The 20,723-nt window shown below is 35.5% G+C and overlaps 2 protein-coding genes across 3 annotated transcripts; both read left to right on the top strand.

The window, feature by feature from the left end:
- Positions 1-529: 529 nt before the first annotated feature.
- Positions 530-7,468, top strand: LOC105125161 (putative clathrin assembly protein At2g01600). 2 transcript variants are annotated; one of them, XM_011025480.1, is made up of 15 exons: positions 530-842; positions 960-1,029; positions 1,118-1,215; positions 2,095-2,233; positions 2,354-2,481; positions 3,877-3,972; positions 4,064-4,114; positions 4,545-4,610; positions 4,692-4,757; positions 4,942-5,022; positions 5,119-5,199; positions 5,548-5,715; positions 5,833-5,914; positions 6,028-6,149; positions 6,787-7,468. In XM_011025480.1, the coding sequence occupies exons 1-15, from the start codon at positions 753-755 to the stop codon at positions 7,138-7,140; spliced, it is 1,692 nt and encodes a 563-aa protein (XP_011023782.1). In that variant the 5' UTR covers positions 530-752; the 3' UTR covers positions 7,141-7,468. The 2 variants fall into 2 exon arrangements, with proteins under 2 accessions (XP_011023782.1, XP_011023792.1); XM_011025490.1 differs by having other exon boundaries at positions 531-842; positions 3,880-3,972.
- Positions 7,469-14,079: 6,611 nt separating this feature from the next.
- Positions 14,080-18,184, top strand: LOC105125171 (uncharacterized). The gene is made up of 4 exons (XM_011025501.1): positions 14,080-15,631; positions 15,716-15,901; positions 15,999-17,399; positions 17,497-18,184. The coding sequence occupies exons 1-3, from the start codon at positions 14,269-14,271 to the stop codon at positions 17,357-17,359; spliced, it is 2,910 nt and encodes a 969-aa protein (XP_011023803.1). The 5' UTR covers positions 14,080-14,268; the 3' UTR covers positions 17,360-17,399; positions 17,497-18,184.
- Positions 18,185-20,723: the final 2,539 nt, after the last annotated feature.

Raw genomic sequence — 20,723 nt, forward strand, 5'->3', positions numbered from 1 at the left:
AGGCAAATACCACTAGTTTACATGAAAGCTTCATTTAATTATTGACGTGGAAACTCATAATTTGTTAAATTTAAATTATAAAAATAATAATTGATGGGATATTCAAAATATTTTATTAATTGGAGGAACTTACCTGAGGATTTTTAGATTTTAACTAGTTTTATGTTTTTTAATGAGTTTTAAAAATGTGTTTTATTTGAAAAAATATTAAATTAATTTTTTTTTATTTTTTATTGTGTTAAGATTAAAAATAAAAAATATTGTAAAAAAATATTTTTAAATAAAAAATATTTTTTAAAATATCAATAAGTAATAAGTAGGCAGGTGGGGAAAATGTTTTTGAAGATTCGAAGAATGATCACTGTGCAGTGTGCCACCGAAATGAGCGGGGCCGCCAAAAGCCAACCAGCCACAGCTAGGAAAACTTTTAGCGAAGAAAGAAAAGAATATTTATTATTTATTCTTAGTTTGGTTACACCCGAAACATTTTATTATTAATTATTTTATTAAAACTGAAAAAACAACGCACCGCTTCATTCTGCAGTCTTTCTTTTCTCTCTCTCTCCAATATATGGTTGATCAATTCCAGTATTCCAACCAAAAAACCTGAGTCTCTTCCCTTCTCTTCTAGCGAAAAAAAAAAAAAACAGAGAGAAATAAGGCATAAACAGCACGTCCCTGTATCAATTGCCAGATTAGTATAGAGAGAAGGCGATCTGATCCCTCTCTATTTAAATTTAAGTTAAAAAAAAATGGGCACACTCCAGACATGGCGAAAAGCCTATGGCGCTCTGAAAGATTCCACCAAAGTCGGTCTTGCTCATGTCAACAGCGATTATGCGGTCCGTCCGTATCCCTCTCAATCCTTTTTTATTTTATTTGAAATAAAACCAGATCAAATATCTGTCTCTCTTGTTCTCTATTTTTAGATTTTTTTTCCTGTATTTTCTTAAATTTAGGAATTGGACGTGGCCATAGTCAAAGCAACTAACCACGTTGAGTGTCCTCCAAAAGAGCGCCATCTTAGAAGTCATTACTACTCTTCCTTTCGTTCCTTATTTATTTATCTCTTCAATTTTAATTTCAGTGAGCTCATGAGACTTGATTTTTGCTACAGAAATCTTGGCTGCTACGTCAGCGATTCGGCCTCGAGCTGATGTTGCTTATTTCATTCATGCTCTTTCCCGCCGATTGGCCAAAACCCATAATTGGACGGTATAGATTTTGTTTATTTTTTGATATTCTAATTGTTTTATGATGTTTTGGACTCCAATTGAATTGGGGTTTGATCAATATGTGTATTTGTCCATCCAATGCAAACGATGTTTTTGGTTATTTTTTCTTAATCTTTGAAAGTTATAAGTTGAGTTCTTTGGATGAACAAAAATAAGATAGAAAGTCTCCTCTACATTTTGTTTTTTCTTTGTTATCAATTGAGCTTGCACAAGAAGCTGTTGGAAAGTAACTCAGGTCTGCTCATTTGATCCTTTATGCGACCCCTCAATATTTGAAGGTTTTCAGCTGTGTCTACTGTTGAGAAGAGTGTGCATTGTTACTGTCATGGAATAAATTTAATCTTAAGCTTCAAACTAAACCAGACTATTTCTTAAGTTTATCCATTGCGCATGCAGGGTCTTATTGCTTGACTTTGCTGCACTGTACCAATTTGCCTTTGCAGTCACCACTTGTTGGGGAACTTGGTTTCACAATTTAATGCCCGAATCTAAGATGCTAACCCACATGGTGATTGTGGAAAAAAAGATAACGAGCAGGACCAGTGAGACAGTCATTGTGACAATTGATGATAATTATAGTTATTCACATTGACAGATGGTGTTTGGAAGAAAAAGGCTCTAAATGTTGAAAAAAAAAAGATATTGGAATTGCTGTTGCATCAAATATACACCTGCAATTTGTGCAAACATTATGTGAAAAATTTTAGTATTTTCTGTGAAGTGATTGAAATCCCTGTACATTATGTGAAAACATTTAGTATTTTCTGTGAAGTGATTGAAATCTGTTGTTTTATTTTTGTCATTACCATTTTTTTGTGAAGATGATCATGTTATGCTTTCACTCCCGCATTTTTACCAGGTGGCTTTGAAAATACTGATTGTGATCCATAGATTATTAAGAGAGGGTGATCCTACTTTCAGAGAAGAACTTCTGAATTTCTCTCAGAGAGGGCGCATCCTCCAACTTTCTAATTTCAAGGATGATTCAAGTCCTATTGGTAATTTGATACTGCTTTTTCCCTGTCTTTCTCAGGTCACAAGTAGTGGCCTCTAACTGCATTTTGTGAACCAAGTACCTTTTGTAGCTCTATTTTCTCACCACATTTCTCCTTCTTCAGCTTGGGATTGCTCTGCTTGGGTGCGTACATATGCACTTTTTTTGGAGGAACGACTTGAATGCTTTAGAATTCTAAAGTATGATATTGAAGCAGAGCGTCTTCCAAGACCTGCCCAAGGGCAGGATAAGGTATGTTACCACAATAGCAATTCTGCTCTTACTAATACAAAAACGAATTATCAGGACATAGAAGACAGCAAGATTTGCTAGTGAGTGAAAATAGCATCATCTGTCAATTCAATTCTCTTTCCCTATTCAGCAGCTTTTTTTGTTGTTAATGTTATTTTAAAAAGAGCTGTAATCTCCTTAGAATGCATGCATTATTGTGAAGGTCTCACTCTTTCTTCTCCCCTCTCTTTAATTTTGGAACAAAGAATCACTAATAAGCTCTTTTTTTGTGCACTTATGCTGCAAGGATAGAGCATATTGTGACTTTCCTCAGTATTTTCTGCAATTGTTGTTTCCAACATGAGCTCTTACTACTCACCTTTCTTCTCTTAGAGCTGCAAAGAAAGTCTATGCTTTTTTCAACGAGACAAGTTTATGAGAAAATGCACCACTAGTATCAAAATGCTCCTTTTGGTTCCTTTGATGAAAATTAATAATATGTATCAAGTTCTTCAAAAGAACTATGAAAGGAAACTCCTTATGAAATGTCAATCACCACTACATGGATTGATCGTATGGTTGGACAGTTGCACAACTTTTTTTGTTGAGAGTGCAAATGTTTTCTTTCTCCATGAACTTTCCTTTTGGCTTTTATTGTGACATCACATGTGGTGATTTTAGTTGAAATTTGGACCAAGTTCTGTCTAGAGATTAACTGGTGTTACTCTCACCTCATAATGCAGCACTCAACATTGCATAGCATAATACAACACCAAACAGGCCCTTATCCTGCAAATTGGCAATACTTATTAAATACATAATTATGAGAAATTAAAAGGAGTCATTATGCCGGCAATTCCAGTGTACGAGGTTCTAAAAAGAAAGTTTAGAAGATTTGAACATATGAGGTCAGTGGAGGTTTAGGACATGGTTGTCAACCTGTTGAATCTTCTGAATTTCATAAACTTGGAAGCACCAGATTTGTGGCTTGTTTGGTTGCAAAGAAACTCCTGCACATCTTTTGTTTTGGAGTCATTTGATGAAACATGAGGATGTGATTTAGTTAAAAAGTGGTATTGCATTATGAGCAAGATGATCAGGCCTTCACAAACAGTTGATTGAACTTGTCGTTTCATGGCCTGGTTTCTTATTGAATGGCTTTCCAATTTCAAAATTGATTGTGGTTATTTTACAGAAGCTAGGAGTTCATTAATGGAAGATTGCCTTTCTTTTTCATTTTATTTTTGTTATCTTTGGTGTATTTTTAACTTATTTTAGCAATCTCAAGTTTTATCCACAAGAAAATGCTTTGGAGAAAATTGTTAAAGCTGATGTGGAATTAGTTATTGACTTGTTGAAATATTTAGGTGAGACCAACGTTCATTGATATATATATTGGTTTTTGCCCATTTAAAGCAGGGCTACAGCCGAACTAGGGACTTAGACAGTGAAGATCTGCTGGAACAGCTGCCTGCTTTACAGCAGTTGTTGTATCGTCTCGTTGGCTGCCGGGTATGGAATTTCTTTCTATCCATGGGTAAATTGTTACTTGAACACTCTGCAATGGAGGTGACAAAAAAATTGATGGAAATTTCTTTTTCAGCCAGAAGGCGCTGCGGTTGGCAATTATGTTATACAATATGCTCTGGCTCTGGTGAGCCTGCCTCTCTCTGCTGTATTTCTTGTCTTGTACAAGAATTTTGTTTCTGTATTTGCCATGTGGAATTTTTTTTAATATCTAATTTCCTTGTTTTAGGTGTTTGAGGTTCTCAATTTATTCTAAAATATCATATGGTAATAAGGAAAGGAAAATTTCACAGAAAATTCAGTGTAGTTCGATCTTTTTCCTCCTTGTATGGGTTGCCTCTGTACAGGACTGCTGCTTTACACACTCCTATGACATACTCGTATTATAATGCAGCAATGCGACATAAATTTTGTGCACTTTATATAGTCATGTCCTTTAACTTGCCAACTGAATGACAAAAGCATAGATTTAAATTTTGGAAGACATAGGTTTCATTCATGCTCCCTCTTCATGTATTCTAATGAAGTTATTGCTGACCTTTTCATGCAATTTTCAGGTATTGAAGGAGAGCTTTAAAATATATTGTGCTATTAATGACGGGATCATCAATCTTGTGGATAAGGTAATCCATTGCTCTTAGTTTTCATAATTTTGCAAGCATTGTTTTTGTCTGATTTTACTATTAAATTTTTCTTCTTTGCAGTTTTTTGAGATGCCAAGACATGAAGCAATCAAAGCCCTTGATATCTACAAACGAGCCGGTCAGCAGGTCATGTTGTCCATTGATTTTGCAGAATGTCAGTTTGTGGTTAAATATTCTTTATCAACACCTAAAGTGTTAATTGGTATATCTTTTATGTTGTAGCATTCATTATAGAACTGAAGTCTCCACAACTAAAAACATTTTTGCTAGGCATGGTGTTTTTGTTGAAAAAAATTGTTTATTCCTGCAGGCTGGTAACCTTTCTGATTTCTATGACATTTGCAAAGGATTAGAACTTGCTAGGAATTTCCAGTTTCCTGTTTTGAGGGAGGTATTTGATTCTCTGAGACGGATTTAGAGTTTTCACTGGTTATTTCATTCTTTCAATTGCAATGATTTATGACTTTCTTGTCCTAATCTTTCTCAGCCTCCACAATCCTTTCTTACAACTATGGAAGAGTATATCAGAGAGGCACCACGTGCTGTTTCTGTTCCTAGTGAGGCATTGGTAAGTGTCGTTACTATGCTAGACAGTCTTATAAATTTTCCAATTTATGATTTGTTGATATGTTACAGGTTCTATTGTTTTATTGTTACTATTTTTATATTTTTAAACAGGCATTAGAAGCCAAGGATTTTTAGGAAATAGAAATCATGGATCTTGACTAAACTAACTAAGAAAATAGTTTTTGACTTGGCTAGGTGGCAGAAAAGTATGTATGGTGCTGCATATTCAGTTTATGCTTTCCTGTCTCTGTTTGTGTGATGCATGCTTGTCAACTTATTCTCCCTTGACAAGGGATATCATTGTTAGAGGTTAAATACTGTAGGACTAATATCTGGTCATTTCAAACAGCTTCAATTGACATACAGACCAGAAGAAGGTCCTTCTGAAGATGCCAAATCGTTTGGCGATGAACCTGAGCCACCTCCTTCAGATGATGTTGCTGTCTCCAATGTTGAGATCGCCCCTCCTGTTCCTACAACCGCTCCTCAGAACAGCATAGACACTGGAGATTTGCTGGTAATCTCTTAGTTGTCAGCCAACTAATGTTGGTTGATGATTTCTGAGAAGTGACCCACCTCTTTCTTCCAACGTTCTTCTTTCAACACCCTCTTTCTCCTTTTTGGTGGTTTTTAGGGATTGGATTATGGAACTCCTAATGCATCTACTATTGAGGAAAGCAATGCTCTGGCTCTGGCTATAGTTCCTTCTGAATCAGGTAACCAGCCTTGTTCCTTTTCTCTTTTCTATCCCTTATTTGAGGTACTTCTATGCTTTCTGGTTGGTTGCTTGTATATGTTTTTATGGGATATGCAACTCCTAATTCAACAGATGTTGCACCGACATTTAACTCTGTTGCTGGTCAAGCAAAAGATTTTGATCCTACTGGATGGGAACTTGCCCTGGTCAGCACCCCAAGCAGCAATATTTCTGCCACTAATGAGAGGCAATTGGTAGGCTGCCTTCCTTTCTTATTTTCATTTCCACAAACATATATTTTCTATGTTTTTTCATGGTCTGTTCTCTTGGTTGATTAGCCATCATGAGAATGAATATTGGTGATACAGCTACATTGATTTACATGCTGCTATTCTTGTTGACAATGTTAATGTTGCAACAAACCATTACAATTTAGCACTGATGAAGAAAAATGTATAGGAATAGATAGGATAGAAAATGAACTGTTTCCTCTGCATGCATTCTTCCTTTAGTTCTTTTAAGTTTTCATCTAGTTTTTGAGAAAAGCCATTGCTATGAATTTGGAGGCAGTTTTATTTTAAATGATTAAGGAGCCACTTAGATATGCTGCATGCATTCCCATTTTTGTGTAGACAAATTATCGTTTTTGTTCTTGTGAGTTGTTTTGTATAATGTAATGTTTTTTAGCCGATGGTTTGTTTCAAGTCAGGCCTGTGTATAAAATGATCTCTGATCACAGTGAGCTCAAGCTCTGAGCCTGGCACCTGCAGGACTATGGTTAAAAAACTTTGTTTCAGTTATTAACAATATCTGTGCATATGATTGAAATTGTATTTAGAATAGCAAGCATATAGCTGTATTCTCTTCAAACATCTTGTCTATGAATGTCAGGCTGGCGGCTTGGACTCGCTTACTCTGAACAGTTTGTACGATGAAGGGGCATATCGAGCTGCTCGGCAGCCTGTTTATGGAGCGCCAGCCCCCAATCCATTTGAGACTCAAGATCCATTTGCTTTGTCAAACAGCATTGCTGCCCCTCCTTCCGTCCAAATGGCAGCAATGACTCAACAGCCGCACAATCCTTTTGGTCCGTACCAACCTACCTACCCACAACCACAGCATCAACAAAATATGATGATGAGCCATGCAAATCCTTTTGGCGATACAGGGTTTGGCGCATTTCATGCACATCCTATGGCACATCCTCAGACTAATAATCCCTTCGGAAGCACAGGCCTTCTGTAATTATTTGTTTTTGAGGAGTTGAGGAGTGTGATCTAGATGGTGCATCATTATACATAAATTGGAAACGAGAAAGTATTGTGGGATACTGGGATAGGGTTTACGTAAACCCACAAGAGTGATGGTTTGCGGCTTGGATCGTAAATTGGATTGGGTTGTAAAAGTTGGGTGAATTTGTATTATGCGACAACTAGCTGATACGGATCCAAATAATCTCATAGTTAATTTTTGAAATCCCACCGTTGTATGATTGTAGATTTATTGTAACTCAATGATTGTAATTACTTTATGTTGAAATCCCGATAGAGGACTTTTGGCCTGGCTTCTTATACTTGATAGCTGCTCCATTGTGTGTTTGCGCGCACTTCCTTATGTTTTCTGTGCTCTGTGATACCTTGGGGATTTTATGCGCCTGAACGTTGTTATGCTGACCACTGAGTTGGGATAGCACCTGGAATCATATGTAGAGTTCTAGAAAAATCGTCCCCTCGTGTCAAGTAAGAATCTCTAGCTCTTGGTGATGCCACGGAGAAAAGAAGAGTGTTGGGACGCGCTGGGCTACAGCATCTCTGAAAGCACCTAGCGAAGAGAGTAAAGGAGGAGAATTTGGGATCTGTGAAAGCCAAGGTAACGAGGGTGTCTCTTAAAGTGGAGAATGGGGCAAGGTATTCGATGTTCTTTTTGGGCTAAACGAAAAAGGATTGTTAATATCAATCTCTTTTGCTTGAGGCATGGTTGGGTACCTACTGTTCTCTTGGATTTCTCTTTTGGTTCACAAAGTCTTTGTTTTTTTAATGGTAGATGTTGACCGTAAAAACATTAAAGTGATGCAGCACAAAACACCAAATACTTGAATATTGGTTTAGGTTTGCCTGCATGTCCCGGCTTGCAACTTCTAAATTAAAGTCCGAAATAGATGATCATGAAGTGAAATTTACCATCAGAATCATATCACTAAGTTCAAGTTTCCATGTTTTATGAGCAAGTCGATTAACTAGATCCTCTACATCTCTGGAGATTCCCCCTTCCAAAAGGCTTGCTGATTGATATCTTTTGATTTTAGCAAGCGGGCAATTAAGAGGAAGTGAGAATTTTCAAAGTGCTATTACTAAGATTAAAAGCAGCCGACAAGAGAGAGAGTTACAAAAGATGATTAATTTGAGAGAGTTTTGTCATGTTATGAAACAGTAGCAGCTCAGAACTTCAAATTATTAGCCTGCCAGACATAAATAGTGAGGTTGTTTGCCTTTGAGTTTACAGCACAAATGCCTACTCGTCTTCGTCTTTTGAAGCAGGGAGTTGATCATCTTTCGTCGACCTTTAATATATAGGAAACAGCATGCAATATGCAATGCACATTTCGAATCTCTGTAGCAGGGCTACCTCTCATATAATGATATCCTGACACGTGAGTCTAATTCACAGTTAATTCCCCCGTGCTCTTGTTTCAGCATCATGTAAATAAGGATTAGGCCGTTATTAGCAAATGCCTGTGAAATTATTCGTCAAGTTCAAGCAATGCATAAATGATCTTGTAGATCTTGCTACTAAGATACCACTTCTAATGTCCATCAGCTTTTTTATTTATTTTCAGAGTCCCAAAAAAAATTCAAAATCCTCCTTGTGCTACCTACCTCCTCCTTTTTGCACTCTAGTCCTCACAAACACCAAATCTTAGAAGAAATGGCCATCCCAGATGAAAAGTTTTGCACTCTAGTCCTCACAAACACCAAAACCTGGATCTGTCCTTGAATACATCTTTAAACAGGACGAACAATATCTCAGATCACAATGTCTATGTCTTTCAGCGCTATCTGAAATAGAAAAGTATGAAATGAAGAGGCATCACCTGTCATTATTATGTATGTGGCTGCGTGCCTACATGTGTACATGAGAGAGAGAGAAGGAAGGGTAGTTTTTGCAAAGCCAAAAGCAAAAGGAGAGGAAGGTAAGAAGAAACATGTTGCATGAAGCAATAATAAAGCAAGGGAATCCATGTCCCACGTCGCCAGACGCTATCAAATCACATCATGATCACAGCATCCCAGCCCCCATCTATTTCTAATATTAATTTGTTCATTCCTCTCTTCTTTCCTCCTTTCTCGTTGCTTTTCTTACTGGTATCCCGTTATATATCACAAATTGACAGCTGTTTTTCATGACCTTCTTTCGCTTTCCTATGTTGTTAATCATTGGATCCTTTTACATCACAACGATTAGGATACTTCATTTATCGTAGAAAACCAAATAAATACGAATAAAACCAATATATTCTTGGGGTTCTTATACATAATCGTACTAATATATATTCTTATGCTACCTACCTCCTCCTTTTTTGTTGTCGGGAGGAAGGTAAAAATATTCGAATCTTGCATAATTCTATGTTTGCATGGTTCTTTGCAAAAAGAGCTATTGCAGTAGCATCACAACAAATAACGATAGTTTAGTAGCATACATCTTTTTTTTTGTGTTGAAACTTGTTTTGTTATATATATATATATATTTGGAATTATGGCAGTATATATATATTTTAAAAAATAAATACTACCATAATTCCAAAAAAAAATACTTAAACAACATAAGTATAAACAACCAAGACAGTTTAATTATAACAAAAAAAATAACTAGATTGATGCCTTTACTTGCCTTTTTTTTTTCCTTAATTGAATGTTTTTTTTTTTAGAGAGAAGGATTTGTAGTGGAAACTTTTTTAATTAAGTGCTGCTAGCTGTTAGAATATGTTTGGAAATTGTACATTGATGATCGACACGTTGGAGCGAACAGCTAGCGATTAAAAGTGAAGCCTCTTGCTAGGACACCATGTGAGTTAATTACAAATTTGATGCTTGTAGTTCATCCTTGGACCTTTTTTTTTATTATTGAAATTTAGTCTGTCAAACTTTAAAATAGTGTTTTCATTGTTTTGAGTTAAGGATCTAAAATATTGAGAAGCACTTGCCTCAAATGGAATCTAAAATGGTCTAACCCGTGCGTATGGTACCGCCTCAAGGGTGAGGGATTAGCTATCCAGGGGAAAGAGCTGATGAACCCACGGTGGTCTTAAATTTCACAAGCTCTCCAAATTACCACCTCTGGTGGCTATGACTGCTACAAAAGATCAGGTGCTAAAGTGGCCACCTTGAAATTTATGTGCTTTTAGGCACGCTTGAATTAATCTCCTAGATTTGTACTAAAGTTTATATGCACATGAAACTTCACGAGCACACTGTTGTTTGGTGCTTGATTTTGAATCAAGGAACATGCTGAAGGATCATTCGGTGAATTAACGAAATTTCGGAAGCCTACAAGCTATTTTACCTTGCAGTACCGCTTCAGCAGTTCTGCCTTGAAAATCAAGTGGAAATCATCCCCAGCCACCATAAAACTGCCCCAGAACAATGCTTGGATATCTTCTTCTTTTTTATATATATAAAAAGGAGAGCCATCTGCAAAAGTAGTTCTCCTTGACCCTCGAGAGCTTGCAGTTTGAAACAGTCCTCTTGAAGAAGCAATTGGGGACCGTGTCATGTAGATTTGACAGTTCAACTGTCATCAATGCACATCTCAACTGGAATAGAATTTCTTTGAAGCTTTGGCACTAGCCCTAGTTGACAAAAATATGATATCTTTCTTCTTTTCATGCATATACTAAACAGCCGTTTCAAACCTTAATCCACGTTAACTAGCACGCATTCACATCCTGCACAGCACAAACTACTGAGTTCATGTCATGGCCAAAAAGACATACAGCCAAGTAACAGATTTTGCGATGACCCAGATGTGCACTGGCCCTTGTTCTTGAATGCTTCAAATTAAGGTTAAAGGATTATGATTGGAAATGAAAATAGGGTCGCTTAGTGTATAATTATCGTACAAGATTAAGTCAAATATTTTGTATTTTTCCAGTTGCTGGATGGTATCTTCTAAACCACGCGATAACGTGGGATTATGGCCCCTAACAGGGTCCCTCCATTCAATTCAGGCCATACCAGCAATATTTCTCCTTTTTTGTCTGATCAAACCTTGTGTTCCTACCCAGCCATCAGCCACCAAATTTGAAGTTTTCTCTAGTGAAGAATTAGGCACTCAATCTTAGACCATGGAAACAGTGTAGGCCAATATTATTTCAATTTCAATGGAGTACGCCCTTTTTTTATAACTAGCATGAAACCTTTTCTAGAAAAAAAAAATCAAACAAAATATTTTGTTTGAATATAATGGTTTGGATATTGAAGGGTGGCTCTTTAATTTGCCAAACGGTACAGAAAGCAGGATTCTCTCAGCTCATCTTCTGAAAATTATAATGTGAATCTTATGCCAATTACATTATTGTCTTTTTGGTCAAAAATCAAAAGGGAAAGGCAGACTTGATCAACCTTTGAAGAGGGGCGAGTCCATCAAGAAAGTTTATTGATCTTTTTTTAAAAAAAAAATCATATATATGTTCTACATTCTATCTTCAAAGATTGGTTACAAAATTGCAACAAAAGGGGACACCTTTTGTGCACAAATTCCTTTAAAATAGTTGTGATCTCCGGCATCTGTAAACCTATGTGTTTGAACAAAAGCAACTAAAGGCAGAGAGGAGGGAACACAATTATCTTTAGGGGTTAATTGAATTAACTTGAATTGGGATCTGAAGAGTTAAAAGATCCAGTAGGGCGAATTATTAGAAGCATGGAGGAGTATTATTGGTGTAAACATGACTAAAGCAAAAGTGCATTGGAGGGGTGATGCGAAAAAAAAGAAATAATTAGATTCCTTACTTTAAAATCAAGACAGGAGTTACAAGAATTGATCAGAAATGCTAAATATTAAAATAATAATAATAATAACAAAAAAAAACCTTTAAAAATACATGTGGATTATTGGGTCAATAGGATCTACAAATTTATCTCTTTTTAAGACATGATCGAACGGCTTGTTGTATATATTCTTAGAGTTTTTTGTTGACAATTTATTTTTTCATGTCTAGCATTACTCTAAAAAAAAATACAATACACAGTTGTTATTTATATCAAGAATATTCTATTATTTGTCTTTAATGATGTTAGTTGTCCTTTTTAATACTTTTCTTGCTGTACGTATTGTCTTGCATTTATTTGTATTTTAACTGATATAACAATAGTTAAAATAATACTGTATATTTGATACAATGGCTCTTCAAATCTTCATATATCTATGTTAATTATATAAAAACCTGTATCCTTGCGTTTTTCTTTTTAAAAAAGAAGTTTCAGATCTCGTTATTATTTTTTAATTCGATGATTAAAATTGAACGATATTAATTTTGATACTGTGTCTGATATTGCATTCGGGAAGGCCATGGTTCTAGAGCATAGGCACGATGATCATGAGAATTTGGAAACTAAAAGGAAAATATGAAATGGGGTGGTCGGTGTGTGGCGGTGTGTGGCGGTGCAGCCTCAGACTATCCCGACCCAACCCGACTAAAACCAAACCAGCATCAGCTTTTTATAGTATTTCTGAATTCACAAGTATTTCTTGATCTGTCAACTCATAACAGTTTCCAGAAAAACCGACCGAGGAAGGGATCGCAGAATTTCCTTAGAAAAACGACATGGCCGAGTCTTGATGGCTGATTCAACCGTGGGTAGAATAAATTAGAATAAAAGCCAAAAACATATCTGGTATGAACATAAAATTCAGCACAGTGATGGTCTCTGGCTCGGTTTTCTATAAGAAGTTCTAGCAAGGCCCAATGCTGTTTCTATCTACCTGTCATGGATTTAATAGTTTGATGAAACAGGCAAGCTCTCGGTGAACTTAGAGAATCTGCGCTTCAAACCGAAGTTTATTGCAGGATCTGGGTGGCTTTCCAAGAGAGAACGAGGAAACAAAATTTCATATAAAAACAGAGAAACCTCATGAGATAAAGAGAAACGGAGTTGCAAGGCATCTGATTGGGCCCCCTGCTCTACCTTGAGAGTGGCCCACCAACTCATTGGTATGGTTGGTGGGCCATCCCATTTTAATGCCCAAAGAGAAAACTGGTATGGGAAATAGAGATGGCCTCTGGAGATAAAAAGAAAAACTTTGTCTATACTCGAGCCTTTTGGATTCCAAATTAATGGTGATGAGGATTTTCTAAAACACGATTTATTACAATGGCTGCATGAAAAACTGGATTTACAAGGATAAAGATGTAAATGCATCTTCACATGAACTGAAATTTAAAGCATCATCATCAATATAACTAATTATACTTACTTATATAAGCTCATCATAAACCTTATATTTTAAATAATACGTGTCAGAAATTGTTGTGTGTGTGGTTTTAAAAAAATTATATATAATAAAAATATTATAAACTGCCTTGTGTGGTTTTAAAAAATATATATATAATAAAAATATTATAAACTGCCTTGGGATTTTAGTAAAACCCAAGAGTTAAGATTTCTATATCAAAATATCTGAAATATTTGTTGCTTGTGGAATATTAATAATAGGTAACTTAATTCTTTCGGAAGAATCAAGTACTTTAATCATGCTCTAAAAATTCTTTAATTTACTTTGACTCGAATCGCATTATTTTATATACGAAAAAAAACTTTAATTCTCTATTCTAACATTCGAGTTTTTGAAGCTTGTTAGGATTGCGTGTAACCTGTCTTTTATGATAATTTATTTTTTTATATATTTTTAGATTTTCATGTAATAATATTAAAAATATTTTTCAATATATTTTTATAAAAAATACTTTTAAAAAAACGATGAACCATCACAAACATCCACGTTCTTTAGCTCATTCCTATTCAAACCGGCTTTTCAACTTGTAAAAATAAAAATACCTCTCTACTTCTTCAACTCTTCTGTCCTCTCTGTCTCTCCCGCTGAAAACATTTTCGCATCTTCTTGTCTTAACATTCTCTCTTTTGATCTTCCTCAATGTCCCCCTTTTCTCTGTCTTGCTCTTCTGTCCTCTCTCTCTCCCGCTGAAAACATTTTCGCAGCTTCTTGTCTTAACATTCTCTCTTTTGATATTCCTCAATGTCCCCCTTTTCTCTGTCTTGAAGCCATTTAACTTCACATTTGATAAATTATCTTTTGATACCTTACCCAACTCCATCTCTTTCCTTGTACATAGCAAGAAAAACAGAGCAACCATCCATGGCTGGTAACAAGTTTGCAACCATGCTGAACAGAAACACCAACAAGATCACTGTTATCCTTGTCTATGCGATCCTTGAATGGATTCTGATCATTCTACTCCTCTTAAATTCTCTGTTTTCTTATTTAATCATCAAATTTGCTGATTACTTTGGCCTTAAGAGACCTTGTCTCTGGTGTTCTAGGCTTGATCACTTCTTTGAGCCTACAAATTTCGAGAATTCTTATAGATCTCTTGTGTGTGATGATCATGCTAAAGAGATTTCCAAACTGGGGTATTGTTCAAATCATAGAAAACTAGCTGAATCGCAAGATATGTGTGAGGACTGCTCATCCTCATCTCATAGTGAATCCTTGAACAAGTTTGCTTTCTTTCCTTGGATGAAGCAACTTCGTGACCTTCAAGATTTAGGGGGTGGTAAGCTAAGTGAAAATGGTGAGGAGGATTTGAAGTGTTCTTGTTGTGGTGTTTGCTTGGACACGAAACTATTTTGTGATGATTACTGTCTAATTAAGCCTTCCTGGGGTGACTCGGTTTTTACCCAGAAAGGAAATTTGGCTTTGGATCATCAAGTTGATGATAAAGCTGGTGTAGGGGATCATCCTGATAGAGAAAGCTTGGATTTTGTGAGTGATTTTTTTGGAGGTGAACAGGGGATTGTTGAAAACAGGGGACTTGAGATTGGAAACAGAGAAGAGGAAGCTGGGCAGAATTGTTCAGGCCCTGTTTCTAATTCTGATCGCAAGGAAGTGGCTGATGATGATTGTGAAAAAGAAGATGTGTTTATTGAAGAACAGGAAGAACCAGTCAAGAAGGATGATTTGAATGGGCAAATGGATAATCCAGCTTGTGTTCAACCTGTGATGGTTCAAGCCAGTAGCAGTAAAGACAAGGCTTCTGAAATTCAACCTTGGCATCTAGAGTTTTACATTGATCAAGATGATTGCCACTTGATTCCAGTTGAACTGATCGATTCCGATGCGACAGAGAAGCAAATTCGAAAGAGGCGCGATAAGGGAGTGGAGGAGAATAGTGGTAGTGAAGATTTTGTTTTGGAGTTTGATAAGCAAGTTGGAGCACAATATGAACTGGTTGTGGAGGATAGGAGCAATTTAGAAGAGGAAATGCCATTGATTTCAGTCGATGATAATGCGGAGGAACCTAAGATTGCAGTGGTTGGGTCTATGGAAATCCTCGAGAAAGAGAGTCCCTCGGGAGTGTATGCGGATTTCGATTTGGTGGAGGAGGAATTTGAGCTATTTGCCACCGCTCAACCAACTCAAACCCCTTCTAGTGATGGCAATGATGCTCATGAAAGTTCACTGGCCGTGGGAGAGTTCATGGATTCAGATTACAATCAAGGTATTCATTCAACCTTGTTTGATCTAATTTGTACTCAATGTTCCATCTTGAATTCCCATTTGATAAATTTGTTAAAATTTGCAGTGTCTGAAGAAGCACTGCAAATGCTTAGTGACGAAATAGAAGCGGATGTCTCGATAGGAACTGAAATTCCTGATCAGGAACAAATTGATGACATTCATTATGGTGAAGAAGTTTCTTCTTCATATTCATCCAAACAAGAAGACCCTTCAACTAGTGATGTCAATAAACATGCATGTGAAGATCATGGTAACCTTTCCTTTGATATACTGCTGTATTAGAATTTATTGTTACTGTATGTACATATGATTTGATTTGAAAGAAACTGAATTGTTGGTTGCATTAGGTTCAAAGCAAGCTGAGGAAGATGCGATAGAATTTAGGACCATAACTGTGGAGACTAGCGAGCCATCATTGCATACAGAGGGCAATGAGCTTGAGGAAGATAAAATTCCTGATACACCAACTTCTATAGATAGTCTTCATCACCTACACAAGAAACTGCTACTACTTGAAAGAAAAGAATCGGCCACAGAAGAGTCTTTGGACGGAAGTATCATTAGTGACGTAGAAGCAGGTGGAGTTTTGACTACGGAGAAGTTGAAATCAGCTTTGAGAGCTGAAAGGAAGGCTTTAAGTGCTTTATATGCAGAACTAGAAGAAGAAAGAAGTGCCTCTGCTGTGGCAGCTAACCAGACAATGGCAATGATAAATAGACTTCAAGAAGAGAAGGCTGCGATGCAGATGGAAGCTTTGCAGTATCAGAGAATGATGGAAGAGCAATCAGAGTATGACCAAGAAGCTTTGCAGCTTCTGAACGAACTTATGGTAAAGAGAGAAAAAGAGAAAGCGGAGCTAGAAAAGGAGCTGGAAGTATATCGGAAGAAGGTACAGGATTATGAGATGAAAGAGAAATTGATGGCGTTGAAAAGAAGGAGAGATGGCAGCACAAGAAGTGGAACTGCCTCGCCTTCTTGTAGCAATGCCGAGGATAGCGATGGACTATCTGCTGACTTGAATCATGAAGGGAGAGAAGCAGATGAAAGCTTCGATAACCATCAAGAAAGTAGTAATCAGAACACCCCGGTAGACGCAGTTATACATTTGGAGGAGTCGTTGGCTCATTTTGAGGAGGAGAGGCTATCAATTCTAGAGCAACTCAAGGTCTTGGAAGAGAAGCTTTTTATGCTGAGCGATGAAGAAGAGCAACATTTTGAGGACATAAAACCGATTGAGCATCTATATCAAGAGAATGGCAATGACTACAATGACATTTATGATCATAGCAGTGAATCAAATGGAGTTGCAAATGGTCACTACAAGGAAATGAATGGAAAGCATCAACAAGGAAGAAGAAACATCGATGCAAAGGCAAAGAGACTTCTCCCGCTTTTTGATGCCATTGATACAGAAAGAGAAGATGGGATACTAAATGGGCACTCAAAAGGGTTTGATTCTATTGCTTTCCAAATGTCAGTTAACAAATCTGACATGGATAGGAAGAAGCTTGCAGTTGAGGAGGAGGTGGACCATGTCTATGAGAGGCTACAAGCACTTGAGGCTGATAGAGAATTTCTCAAGCATTGCATCACCTCCTTGAGGAAAGGAGATAAGGGGATAGAACTGCTGCAAGATATTCTACAACATCTTCGAGATCTAAGAAACGTGGAGCAACGTGCAAGGAACTTGGAAGATGGTGCTCTGTAGTCACGCTGTCCTGAACCATGCACATCAAAGAAGATAATAGGTAACTTCAGCTAAATTCTTCTGTTGCGTCCTCTTAAATACTATAATGTTAACTTGAAAAGATTTATCGATTTACTATCTTCTTCGCGGAAATGCAGATTGCATTTTGGATGCTAATTAGCAGCTGCAATTTGAAGATGGATGATCACTGACATTGTTTTCCAAGGAACACGAGACCAAATGCATTGCCACTTTTTCAGGAAAATATTCACACGGGAAGTCCCTCGAGGAAGGGGGGAGGCTCCTGCTATGGTCCTTTAGGCGGGCCTTGATGGACTGTATAATTGAAAGTCTGCCCTCCTCTTTCTTTCTTTTTTCCTCGTTCTTTCTTTCTTTTGATCTTATTAACAGTTTTTGGTGTCCAAGTAAGCCCAATTTTTTGGTGGGTTCAGCTTATCATCCCCTTTTGCGGGGGAGGAAGAGGATGGTGAGTGCATGTGTGTGTAGGCTAGTGAAGCGAAGCCAAGCTGTCGTTCGTATGTTGTGAGAAAGGGCCTGGCCAGCGAAACTGGAGTGATCAAGCAGAGATTCCAGTGCGCCAGGCGCGTAGGCGTTAGTTTACCAAGACAGATAGGACTAGAACACTCTTTTTTTCATTTTTTAAATATCTCCGAGAAGGAAAGGGAGAGGGTATGTAACCCCAGCCTCTTGTCTTTCTCATGTTTGCATCATTTCATCATATGGGGTTTGTTTATTATTTGTAAGGGCAAAGTTGAGTTATTTGTATACTAAATGTATCCATTTGTAAAGTATATAAAGTGAGTTGAGTGTGTGTTTATTCTGTTCTGGAGTTCCTGTATATTCTTTGTCATGAGGACTGACAGAGATGTGATGGTGTGGAAATACAATAGATGGATAGAATAAAGAAGCAAAGATTGGATTGCTTCGCGTTTGATGATGCTTCAAGTATTTGACAACTCCTGCTTCGCGTTCGATGATGCTTCAAGTATTTGACAACTCCTGGTAGGTACAAACCAACTAAACTCAAGTAAACCAGATCGTTAATACTTTCTTAAGATTTTGCAATAGGCTTTTGAGCTTCTATTCTCTTGACGTGACGGGAGCTCTAAGATCCCATCTGTGCATGGAAGAACAAGGCTTTTAATTTTCAACAAGATGTCTGTGCCTTTAAATCTTGTTTGGAGTTACAGTTGGGCCTTGAAAAATTATTCTGAATTATTTGTGGGGATATTTAAGATTTTGACAAAGGTTGTGTTTTTTTAATTGGAAATATATTAAAATAATATTTTTTTTATTTTTTTAAATTTATTTTTAATATTTCACATAAGCAAAATAATTCAAAAATCAACAAAACAATGGTTGATATTTCACATAAGCAAAACAATTCAAAAATCAACAAAACAATGGTTGATTCGCTACGCAAAACATACCCTAAATTTGCAAACCACGTCGCTGAAAATAAAGAGAATGTATTGTGGTAGTTTTTGTTTTTTTATCTAATTATAGAGAAAAAATATTTAGTTAATCAAATAACTTCTATATTTTTTTCGCACTAAATTTCATGGATATATTTACATTTCGAACTTTGATTTTGTATAAATTATAATAAATAATTTTTTATTAATAAAGATATATTTATCAGGAAAAATTTTATCTCATATCAATTTTAACTAATATATTTTTAAAAATTTATTTTTAAAAAATTACAACCTTAAAAGCTATAAAAATACCTAACATATTAATTATTTGTTTGTTTACATTGCATTGTATTTTTTAAAAAATAATTTTTTATTTTAAATCGCATTGTATTTTTTTAAAAATAATTTTTTATTTTAAATAATTTTTATATTATTATTTATAATAAAAAATAAATTTTAAAAATAAAAAATAAAAAAAAATTAAATATAACCTCAACCGCCGCACGGTGGTTCAGTGATTAGAAAAAAAACAATTCGGTGACAGTGGAAAGGCCTTCATAGTTCATACTGGCGCATGGAAGCCATCATTATTGTCGGATTCAGGGGGAAAAGCTTGAATGATTACTTGGATCACTCGCCGGGGACATAATTTATTCAAATGCTCAGCAAGCAAGAGCAGCCATGACAATCCTCCAACATGTTGAATCATCCAGCTGCAGCTGCCCTAGCTGCTGCTGTTAAAATAGATATCGAAAATCCTATTCCCTTCTCGAGTCACATGCTAAGAGCGCACCAAAACAAATACATGGTTGTAACAGCTATATTTAATATGTTACTTTCTATTAATTAGGAATCAATAGTTTATATAGTTGTGATGGGAGCTTTTAAATGTTTATAATATTACAAAAGTTGATGTGATAGTTTATTCTATGTGTTATTTTTAAAAGCTTTAATTTGTAGCTTTTTAAAAATCAATAGTTTAGTCGTAATTCTTTTTTATTTTAAATTAAATGATGTTTTGAATATTATAAATGCTTTTATATATAATTTTAAATAGTTAATTCTCTTTATATTATAGAATCCTTTACATGATTTAGAATATTGTCAATTATTAGCTACACTAAAAAAGTTATAGAATGAATCGTTTTAAAAAAAAAATGTGAAGTGGTTCATTTTTTATCATCCACTTGTTTAAATAATTAATTTGATTATAACAATATCTTATTCATAATATAATCCATGTATCATGCTGGATAATATAATTTCTTTGGTGACTCGTAATGAATTTTATCTGTATTTTTTAGGCACTTGGACCTATTACCTACACAAAAAAGATTATTTATATTGTCGGTGATTTATTTATTTATTTTTTATTTTAAATTTTTATTTTTAACATACTTTAAAAAATACTAATTTACTATTTTTAACAACCAAAATATACATATATTTAAAATGCACTACGTAATTCCAAGCACAAAGCGGTGCCTTAATCGTTTTTATCACTATGGTTGAATAACTTTCGGCGGTGTTTAACAACAAAAGGGCAAGGCCAGGTGGCTTTTTTTAAAGTGTATTTAGGATTTTAAATGTAGTTGCAGTTTAAAAAAAAATTATTTAGAAATATTTTAAAAAATTTATTTTTAATATTAGTTTATCAAAATAATAAAAATTAACATAAAAAATAAATACTTAGGAATAGAATTGAAAAAAAACAAATCAATCAAGAAAATAATTCAATAAAAATACTTAAGAAAATAATAATTGAATTTGATAAAAAAATTAATAAAAACAAAAATAAAATTCAATTAAAAACAATTAATATATAAAAAAATTGCATTTAAGAGAAGAATGACTGGGTTAAAAGAAAAAAAAATTAAAAAACTAGTATAATTTTTTTCATAATCAGCACGCCCTCATGGAAAAAAAAAGGAAATAAAAGGACAAAA

Source organism: Populus euphratica, unplaced genomic scaffold (assembly GCF_000495115.2).
Source record: "Populus euphratica unplaced genomic scaffold, PopEup_1.0 scaffold1.1, whole genome shotgun sequence".
NCBI classification, from domain to species: domain Eukaryota; kingdom Viridiplantae; phylum Streptophyta; class Magnoliopsida; order Malpighiales; family Salicaceae; genus Populus; species Populus euphratica.

What these genes read in the sequence shown, in the direction of transcription:
- LOC105125171 (XM_011025501.1), top strand. Translation starts at nt 14,269, where the DNA reads ATGGCTGGTAACAAGTTTGCAACCATGCTGAACAGAAACACCAACAAG. An exon ending in GGATTCAGATTACAATCAAG is followed by an intron (nt 15,632 to 15,715) that starts GTATTCATTCAA and finishes TAAAATTTGCAG; the next exon opens with TGTCTGAAGAAGCACTGCAA. An exon ending in ACATGCATGTGAAGATCATG is followed by an intron (nt 15,902 to 15,998) that starts GTAACCTTTCCT and finishes TGGTTGCATTAG; the next exon opens with GTTCAAAGCAAGCTGAGGAA.
- LOC105125161 (XM_011025480.1), top strand. Translation starts at nt 753, where the DNA reads ATGGGCACACTCCAGACATGGCGAAAAGCCTATGGCGCTCTGAAAGAT. An exon ending in CTGTTCCTAGTGAGGCATTG is followed by an intron (nt 5,200 to 5,547) that starts GTAAGTGTCGTT and finishes CATTTCAAACAG; the next exon opens with CTTCAATTGACATACAGACC. An exon ending in TAGACACTGGAGATTTGCTG is followed by an intron (nt 5,716 to 5,832) that starts GTAATCTCTTAG and finishes GGTGGTTTTTAG; the next exon opens with GGATTGGATTATGGAACTCC.